At 47.7% G+C, this 9675-nt stretch overlaps 2 protein-coding genes across 4 annotated transcripts in view; both read left to right on the top strand.

Annotated features, from left to right (window-relative positions):
• Positions 1 to 292: 292 nt before the first annotated feature.
• On the top strand, positions 293 to 3027 carry LOC143144870 (dihydrolipoyl dehydrogenase, mitochondrial). 2 transcript variants are annotated; one of them, XM_076307729.1, is made up of 8 exons: positions 294 to 559; positions 734 to 847; positions 929 to 1214; positions 1295 to 1661; positions 1731 to 2075; positions 2147 to 2238; positions 2312 to 2637; positions 2707 to 3027. In XM_076307729.1, the coding sequence occupies exons 3-8, from the start codon at positions 1070 to 1072 to the stop codon at positions 2770 to 2772; spliced, it is 1341 nt and encodes a 446-aa protein (XP_076163844.1). In that variant the 5' UTR covers positions 294 to 559; positions 734 to 847; positions 929 to 1069; the 3' UTR covers positions 2773 to 3027. The 2 variants fall into 2 exon arrangements, with proteins under 2 accessions (XP_076163843.1, XP_076163844.1); XM_076307728.1 differs by lacking the exon at positions 734 to 847 and having other exon boundaries at positions 293 to 559.
• Positions 3028 to 3490: 463 nt separating this feature from the next.
• Spg (dedicator of cytokinesis spg) overlaps positions 3491 to 9675 on the top strand; it is a 33637-nt gene continuing 27452 nt past the window's right edge. For both annotated transcript variants that reach the window (XM_076307727.1, XM_076307726.1), the window contains exon 1: positions 3491 to 3666. In XM_076307727.1, the coding sequence (XP_076163842.1) occupies positions 3630 to 3666 (37 nt within the window). In that variant the 5' untranslated portion in view covers positions 3491 to 3629. The remainder of the gene's footprint in view (positions 3667 to 9675) is intronic.

The raw sequence follows: 9675 nt of genomic DNA, 5'->3' as shown, positions 1-9675 counted from the left end.
TGTCGCGTCAAGCTGTGAAAATTAATGGAACTTGTTACGAGATTTTTCGAGATCGATAACTTCGATAAAATCACAAACAAGTGTACACGTTGTAACGAGTTTTCTAAATTTACCAACATTACCGACTTTGGTGATTCGGTTCAATATACTTCCTACAATTAATGTTCTTAAACGAAGAGGTCGCTTCGAAACCACTGATACTTTACAAAGTCGGTACTTCAGATCGTGCGACGCCATTCCCGTAAGATGAAACGAGATCTCATCTGTTCACGAACGTTCGTCTGGGTTCGTCCTATCGATACCTTCTTGATTTTGGGTTGCATAACGGTGTAATACTAGCGCCATCGAACAGTAAGCTCCTCGAAGTACGTAGCAAACGATATACGTATGATCGAGACTCGGACGAGTTAGACGATATTGAAATAACCGGTAGTACTTGCATTAACACTGCTGTTAGATTGTTCTCTTTTTGACCCCTTTTCTATCAGAAAGTAAAGTATACTGCAAGAAAGATATAATGCAAGCTAATTTGTGGAACTTGGTGACTACCAATGTCAGAGTAAGTTTTTCCGAAAAAATACTCAGTAATAAATGACTACAGATATATCACGGTCACGTATCGTACCATTCATTTTGGAGTCTATTTCGTAACATTCTGAAGGACAAATGCTTTTGCCAGATATTATCGCGAATCACTTGGTTGATTATTTTTGTCGTTGTTTTTTCGTTTCAGTGAAATGTTCGGCAAAATTTTCAAACGGTAAAACTGGTTCTTAAATTCATCGTTACACGTAAAAACACAGTTCTCTTAATTCGTTGGTTATGTCACCTTGATTTTGTTCCTTAGGTATATAGAACTAGTATACGGATAATGGAAGAATCGATTCTTTTCAGAGGAACAAAATATTTTTATTTCTATTCTTTTCAGCCAATTTGCGTTAAACGCGTTATACCAAGCTTGACAGCTACGCAGCAATGTAGGTACTCCAGTACGTTAGAAGCAGATGTCGTAGTAATAGGTGGAGGCCCTGGTGGTTACGTCGCCTCCATCAAGGCTGCCCAGTTAGGAATGAAAACCGTTTGCGTGGAAAAGGACGAAACATTGGGTGGTACTTGTCTCAACGTTGGATGCATTCCGTCGAAATCTCTCTTAAACAATTCACATTTTTATCACGTAGCGCATAGCGGAGAGCTACAAAATCGTGGTACCATAGGTATATTTTCCACCTTACATTTTATCGTCACATTTTATCGTTATAGAAGGAAAACGGTCGATTTTTCTTTCTTATTTCAGTTCAAAATGTTCAACTTAATCTCGATAAGCTAATGGAACAAAAGCGCAACGTAGTAAAAGCTTTAACGGGTGGTATCGCTGGCCTTTTTAAGAAGAACAAAGTCGAATGGGTCAAGGGCCATGGAAAAATTGTCGGTCCGAATCAAGTAAATGCCCTTAAACCCGATGGGTCGGTGTCGAGTACAATTAATACTAAAAATATTGTAATCGCAACCGGCAGTGAAGTCATGCCATTCCCTGGTATAGAAATCGACGAGAAACAGGTCGTTTCTTCTACCGGTGCTTTATCGTTAGGTCAGGTACCTAAGAGACTTATAGTAATCGGCGCTGGAGTTATCGGGCTGGAATTAGGCTCGGTTTGGCAAAGGTGCCCCTTTTATCGATATTCGAGCATCGTCGTAACATTTTTAATTCTTATACTTGATTTTCATTTCAGGTTGGGGGCCAAAGTAACTGCCGTTGAATTTATGTCGAGCATCGGTGGAATGGGTATCGACGGCGAAGTTAGTCAAACGTTACAAAAAATTCTAGCTAAACAGGGTTTAGATTTCAAATTAGGAACTAAAGTCACTACTGCGAAAAAAACAGGCAGCGAAATCGTAGTTTCCGTTGAAAATGCAAAAGATCCTAGTAAAAAGGAGAACCTGGCGTGCGATGTTCTTTTAGTTTGCATCGGCAGGAGGCCGTATACGAATAATTTAGGTCTAGAAGATATGGGAATCGAAAGAGACGAAAAGGGCAGGATCCCTGTAAATAATAGATTTCAAACAGTAGTACCTTCGTAAGTTGAAGTTACTTTTCAAATTTGATAGTAGTTACTGCAATACCAAAGATCGAGTTGTTTTCATTTAGGATATTTGCAATCGGAGACTGTATTCATGGACCAATGTTGGCTCACAAGGCAGAGGACGAGGGTGTCATTACGGTCGAGGGTATTGCTGGAGGTAATCGATGGATCTTAAAATGTTTAATCGGTAACCTTGAAAATATGATATCGATCGCATTATTCTCCGTCAGGTGCCGTTCATATCGATTACAATTGCGTACCCAGTGTAATATATACACACCCCGAGGTTGGTTGGGTAGGCAAAACGGAAGAAGATTTGAAAAAGGAAGGTATCGACTACAAAATTGGTAAATTCCCGCATTTGGCGAACTCCCGAGCAAAGACGAATTTGGACACGGATGGGTTTGTGAAAGTTTTAGCCGACAAGAATACAGATAAAATATTAGGCGTTCACATGATCGGTTCGGTCGCCGGTGAGCTAATCAACGCGGCTGTTCTCGCTATGGAATACGGAGCAAGTGCAGAAGACGTTGCGAGAACGTGTCACGCGCATCCGGTAAGTACTCGAACGAAATTCGCTCGAACGTGCGATAGAAACGATACACGATTTTATTCTCATTTTAAGACGTGCGCCGAGGCTTTCAAGGAAGCCAATCTCGCTGCGTATTTCGGAAAGCCCATCAACTTTTAAATACCTTGGTCAGGAATTCAAGTAATATCGCGTACTTTGACTCGTCGTAGCTTCGATCTAGTCTGCGTCTCAACGTCACACTTTGCGCTACACATTCAGCGCATAGGTTTCATCATCGTTTAAGAAGATAAGGAAGAAGAGTTGTAAATAAAACTATAAGGCAATTTATGAAAGTATCACTCCTTTTGTATTAGCTATACCTTTGTTTTGCGATTATTGTATTTATTATAAATAAATGAATGTTCCGCTAGAAAAGTGTTCGAAAGTACGACATTGAAACCTCTAAAGCGTACGCGTAATTCGCAACGTAGAAACATAAGTTTTCGGAAAGTTGCGATATCGATAGCCCATTGTCCGATTTCGTAAAGATTTTTTCTCGGAATGGATTTAAATTTTAGTACGCCGTAGAAACGATAAGATAGGTTCGTAGCTATATCGTTCGTTCTCGAGGAATACGAATTCCGGTAGGATTTTGCTTCGGAGTGTCGTTCCTTTTTTGCCCCTAAAGAGGAAGAAGTTTGAGAATTTTTGATCATCGCGAGAAAAGTGTAAAGTGTAAATATTTCGAAAGGACGTATTCGCTAAACTCGTGAAAGCAAATCGGATCTGGTCGCGAACTATGCACGGTCCTGACGAGCACGTGACCGGCGCAGCAGCGGCGGCGTTGCCGGCAGTCGACCGCGGCTCGTCGCAGCCAACGGCAACGTTGCTCGGCGCGCAGAGAAAGAGAGCCGTAAGGGTGGCACTTGTGCGGCAACACACACCCAATGTTTGTGTTTTCGAATTTTTCGTGATACCGAGAGAGTGGTTCGTGGCTGTTTGGCAAGGCATGTAGCGCCGTCGTCGAGCCGCTCGAGATGTGGACGACCACGAAAACGACCAAATACGGTGTCGGTGAGTTCTCGTAGGCGTTCGTTTCTTCGCACGTTCGTTCTCTCGCGATTAACGTGCGCGGCATCGACCCCGCGAATCTGTCAAACTCGTCGCGTTGTATCCGCGAGATTCGGTCCTCGAGGATGTTAAGGATTCACCTTGCCACGAACAACATCGCGCTACCGAGCCGGTATAAACGGTGCTCGTCGTGCACCGGAAATCCTTGTGCCAATGATTTTAACGAGCGTCTTGTGATCTTTCGACTGCACGCCGCTTAATACGCTCGAGCTGTGATGCTGCCGCCAGAGACGTCGTCGTGTCGTGTCTCCGCGTAACCGTATGCGTGCGCGTGTGATTCGACTCTCCCATTCATGCATCGATCGTGCACGAGTACAGCGAGCAAGAGTCCCATAAAAAACGAACAACGCTGGTCCAAGTTGCCATTAGCTTCCGATCTCGCGCGGTTCGACGTTGTCCGTATCAGTGGACGCGTAGACGTCGCGGAATTGGAAGCAAATATCGTCGCGCGAGCTTCTTTGGAACTTGGCCCGTCGACTCCCACGAGAATATCCTTCGATACCGATGCGCGCACACGTTTCACTCGACGAAACCGGAAGATCTTAATTTCGTTTCCCTATCCATCGATTCGCTCGTTAATCTTGTTACGCGTTATTCGACCGATCGTTTCGATACAGTCGGTCGATATCTTTTTAACGACGGAGCTCGTTCCCGACTATACTTGAATTACATCCGTTTTAAGTTTCCGTTTAGATTGTCTTCTATCTGTACGCGCGGATTGGACACGTTGATATCAATTTCCGTGCACCGTTGTCCATGCTTGTCAGAAAATGGCTCTACGATGTCGGATGAGTCGGATCAATTCTTTCCAACTATTTCGTTTCTTTTCTTTTCTTTCCTTTTCTTCTTTTCCCGCAAGGTGTCGCTACAACGACGTATAATTCGTCGACGAACGTCTGCTTTCGATAACTCGGTAAAGTAGCTAGTTTCGGTGTTTACAAATACGCTTGGAATTTTGTCGAAACTACCGATAAAGAGTCGAATCGAAAAATTTCTTCGACGACGTCGAAAGCGAGCAATAGACGTCGGCGTCGCTCATCGACGAAAGAATTTCGTATCGAATCAAAGTACTTTAACGAGTCGCGCACGACGAGTTTGTCGATCGTTTTTGAATCGACTTTTTACGTTGGTCGAAGAACAAAGTAACAATTGGAAACGCACGTTTACGATCGTCCGGAAATGTTCTCGCCGTTCCAAGTTGGACGCAATCTGGCTTCGTGGACCGGAACGAGCTGAAACGTTTGACAGTGTCGGCAACGATCGAGCGCTTCGAGCGACCGACCGAATTCGAAAAGTTTATCACGGAAAATAAATGCGACGCGAAAGCGATCGAGCTTCGGTTCCGTCTTCGAGTTACCTTCTCGCGCGTTTTCGCGATTAAGTTTAAGCGCGTATTTATTCGTTGTTTCAAACTTTCGTCCGAACGAAAATTTTGTCCATCTCGAGGCTCGGTAGACAGGTGCGCGAGCCCCCGTACACGCACGTAAGTGCACAGATACGTATGCGTACCAATCGGTCGTAAAAATATTTGAACATCGATAGAACTTGACTTCGATGCTCTATATTTACAAAATATATACAACGCAATGGAGAAAACCGAAAGGTCATTTTACGTAACGGTACGTATAGGTTTATAGATGAGAAAAACGCAAAAAGTTTGTATTTACAACGTACGGCTTATCAAACGATAAAAGAAAAAGGAAAAGCTGGCTAGTTTCTATGTTAGAAAAACATGCGGGCAGTGGAGAAGCGAAACTGACAAAATTGTGGGTCGAAATGCTTACAAGTTTTTGTCGAGAACGAAAACGTCGATGTGATCGATGAAAACCAATTGGGCAAGTTTGCGAGCGGAAATACACCTTCGCCGTGTTTAATCGTCGGTTGTAAATGTTTTCGTTTCCTTTGCGCTCTCGTCGTTTCGTCGCTATCGTGGATATAAAATTTGTTTTCGTTGCGAAAAATAACAGATCGTTTCACCGCTCGTTTTCTTTCGTTACGCGTTCGTTTGAGAGACTCGAGTCTTTTCGTGAGAACGATTCCATTCCGTGTACCAATTTTGGAGCGTTCGGAAGTTCGTTAATGTTCGTAACGACGTCACCGTAGGCTCGATTCGAGGGACGTTGATCGTTTTTCCCTTTTCCGATGTAAAAGGCTCGACGGTTGGTGCGAATTCGAAACGCGGGCGTGCTACGTTCGATCCTAGTTACTTTCCGCGGGGAACTTTGGCGTCGAGCTTCGAAACATCGTCGTCGTTCCTTAATCGTAATTCGCAAACTGTTTACGCGTAGGAAAGTTTAGCGAGCGACGCCCGTAGGTCCGTGGTTTTTACCGCGTCGATCGTAAGTCGTTGACACGGTCTTGGCTTGGAAGGTTCACGTTCGAGCATTCCGGTTCGGCGCGTTGCGATTCGTGCAAAGTCATCGTTAATTTTTTCGTTCTTTCGGTACAACGTTTCGGTAAATCCATCGAAATTTTACCAAGCGAATCAACTCGGCCGGTATCGTCACCTCCGATCGTCGATTTTTTCGAAGAACCGTGGGTCGTTCGGTTGTTCGCGTTCGTAGGAAGGAATACGTCGAAGGTGTTTCCGGTTTCGAGGTATCTCGATCGTTGACTGGCGCGAGAATCGGGCCCATCTCGCGAGTCGACGAGCAAACGGTGCTGGAAGAACGCAGCTCGGTCGGTGGATCGGGTCCGTCGGGGTTTATTCGTCCTCTTCCGGTGGCGTTCTTCCAACGGAGGCTGACGAGCGATCGGAGAAAGCTCGGCTCGTCGGTCCCTGAACTCTTGGAACATCGAAACGACGGGCGCGTAACGTTTCGTTTCGAAGAAGGACCGCGCAGCGGAGAGTGATCGGTTCCCCCGTCGGTTTGGAAAACTGGTCGGTTTCGATCGGGCGACGGTCGTTGGTCGTCGCGTCGATGTTCGAAAACGGGTTCCGTGTACGGTTCGGGAGGCGAAAGAAACGACGGCGTCGTTCGTTTCCGTTCCGTTCGGGACGGTCGGGATCCGGTCGGTCGCAGAGGAATTTTCCGAGCGAGCAAAACCGTCCTCGCGACGCTTACCGTGGCGGATATACGTATGTACGTAGCGCGTCGATAAACCTATTTCGGCGCGACGGAGCTGCGTCCGCGCCGCGATTAAGCCATAATCTTTCAATCTACGTGTTCACGGTGTTATCTGCGCGACCCTGTTCTCGCGTATTGTTTGTTTCGTCGATCACGAGCTCGCGAATCGTTGCCGGATTCACCGTTCTTCGCGCTGTAATCGCCAATTCGCCGATCGGAACTTTCCTCGCGGTGGCCGCGCTCGTTTTTTTGCGTTCCTCTCGACGGCGCGACGCGTAATCGTTGCTTCTTACGGTCGTCGAAAGGTTCGATTCCATCGACGGAGCGATACTCGAGCAAACCTTCCAGCGATATTTACGCGGAGTAACGTTCACGCGCGTAGAGAACACCAGCGTGGATTACTCGAGTCCGGGAGCACGCGACGCCAAGTCCGAAACGGAAACCTCCGACTTCTTACCCGTCGAAACGCACTATTTTCTTACCGGAGGGAACGGCGTCGGTCGATGTCTCTGAGACTCGAAAATATTCACCGAGGAAGTATTTTCAATTCCGACTGACGAATTTCGGCACAAAGGGTCTCGAGACAACCCTAGAAATATTTATACTACCCGAGGATTTAAACGAGGCGCGCGGGCGGGCTCGTATCCATCTTTCTCCGCGAATTCACCGAGCGGCCGAGTTATTACGGAGAAATTCCCGAGCGATATTAAAATGCACCGGGTCTCCCGTTGTTCTCGCAACGCGTAATAAGAAATACGGTTTCGCGCGGGATATCTTTTTGTCGCCGATATCGGAGAAAACCGAGCATTCTCTCGAGGAGCGGGCGATGCGCCAAATAGGTTACGCATTCGGACGCGTTCGATTCGAGTTTTACGGAATGTGGATATCGCGATGGCTCGTTGGAGAACGCGAGCATCGGAAAGGCCGGAAATCGTTGGTCGAGTTTTGCACGAAACGTTAGCGGAAGAAAAACCGGCGCGATGGAAAAATTTCCCACGATAGCCGGTCCCTTGCGTGCGACCGGAGTTCCCGCCGATACCGCGATCAAACTATCGTAACGCCGCCGCAGCGAATCTTTCGAAATATTTCGAAATATTTCGGACGGCTGCCGATAATTATGGAAATTTAGCTCTCTCGTTGGGAAACGGCATCGGCGATACGGTGCTCGCGACACGAATCCGAGATTCCTCGTCGACGATAAAAGGATCGCGTTTTTTTCGGAGAAAGGCGCGCGATACGAATCGCGAGAAAAAGTTTCGTTGTAGCGAACATCCTTTCGATCGAGGTCCGCGCAACGCAACGATTGCTCGATTAATTCGACCTGACGCAAGCAGCGTCCGCGTTCGCAGCGCGCACGGAATAACAACTACTCGGCTCTTGAAAATAATTTTCCAGGAAGGTTCGAATCGTCGTCGTTCCGGCTTTTTTCGCGCACAAAATCCGAACTCTTGGGACGACGATCGACGGACGATTAACGGTTCCTCGCGAGATCGAACGAAATCCGATCGTTTATCGCGAACGCGGGTCACGTGTCCCGATAATCCGAACCGCGCGCGGTACGCTCTCGTAAATTATCTCCAAGGACGCTCGAGCCGTCTCGTCGCCTTATTCTTTCATCGTCGTATTCGATCTCGAGATAGAACGATCGATCGTTTTCTCGATTACGGCCGAACGAACGATCGCGATCGTTCCATCTCCGATTCGCTTCTCGGAATTTTTGGAAAATGATCGAATCGGCGACGCGTCCCGAACGGTTTTTCCTCGAGCTCGAACGCCAGGAAGAATCGTATACTGGGCATCGAAACTATCGTCGTGGAAAATCTCGAAAGGCACGAACCGTGTCTCGGCTTTCCTCCGGCGCGTTCGCGACTCCTGGCCTCTCGAACGAGCGCACCGGGCTCGCGAACTTCCCGCGAGTCGATCCTTTTCGTTTCGCGGATCGCTCGGTTTTCAAAACGGAACGAATCGAGTCGCATCTGGAAGTCCGTCGCGCGACGAACAAGCCGAACAAAATGGATTCGCGACACGGAGCGAGAGACATCGACGCGGACGTATTTTCTTCTATTTCGCGTTGATTTTTCGCGCTTCGCTACGGATCGTTTGTTCCTCCTTGCGCGAATCCGTCCTACGCCTACGTACGTACACGTATTTCGTATCCGCGGATACGAAGTTTCCAGCACCGGGCATCACGGGCGCCGAGAACCCAAGGCTGTTGGAAAAAGACGATCTCGGAGGATTCGAAGACACGGAAGCTGGCCGATCGGAGCCCGTGGTCTTTTTCATCGCCGAGGCAACGTCGATGTTTCGCATTTGCTTCGGCAACGCGCGCTCGTTTCGTTCTTTCCCGAACTCGACGCGTTCGAACGATCCGAAGTCGATCCGTTTTCGCGGAAACGAAGCCCCGAACGGAAAAAGGTTTTCGAGCCGCTTTCACGGGAAGGCTCGGGGCTCTTTCTTCGTAGGGAAAGGAGGATCCCTCGACCCCTGCGAGAAAAGCTCGCACGAAGAGGGTGAGGTTCGATCGGTGGCAAGCGGCAGGCGGCAGGCGGCAGACGGCAGGATGATTTCGGACGTCATTGTTTACGGTTTCTTCGGGGTCCATCCCTGCTTTTGTGCCCGGCACCCCAAAGGCATTACGCAGCCCTCCTGTCGTCGAGCCGCGAGGCATTTCGACGCGGCCGACTCTCTTTTATAGGCCGAACCGAAAAATATTACGAGCCCGCGTTTTCTCCTGGTCCGTCTTCGAGCACGTATTTCGAACGGAGAAGTCTCGTTTCTCTTCGTCGGGATAATAATTGCGCTAATCTACTCGCACTCGAGAAAGTTCGCGAACGTAACTCGAGATCGTAAACGTATTTTCGTTTCGAAGGACGCGAGCGATCGC

Source organism: Ptiloglossa arizonensis, chromosome 3 (genome assembly GCF_051014685.1).
Source record: "Ptiloglossa arizonensis isolate GNS036 chromosome 3, iyPtiAriz1_principal, whole genome shotgun sequence".
NCBI classification, from domain to species: Eukaryota; Metazoa; Arthropoda; class Insecta; order Hymenoptera; family Colletidae; genus Ptiloglossa; species Ptiloglossa arizonensis.
Note: the sequence above shows the minus strand (reverse complement) of the source record. Positions and strands in the feature narration are given on the sequence as shown.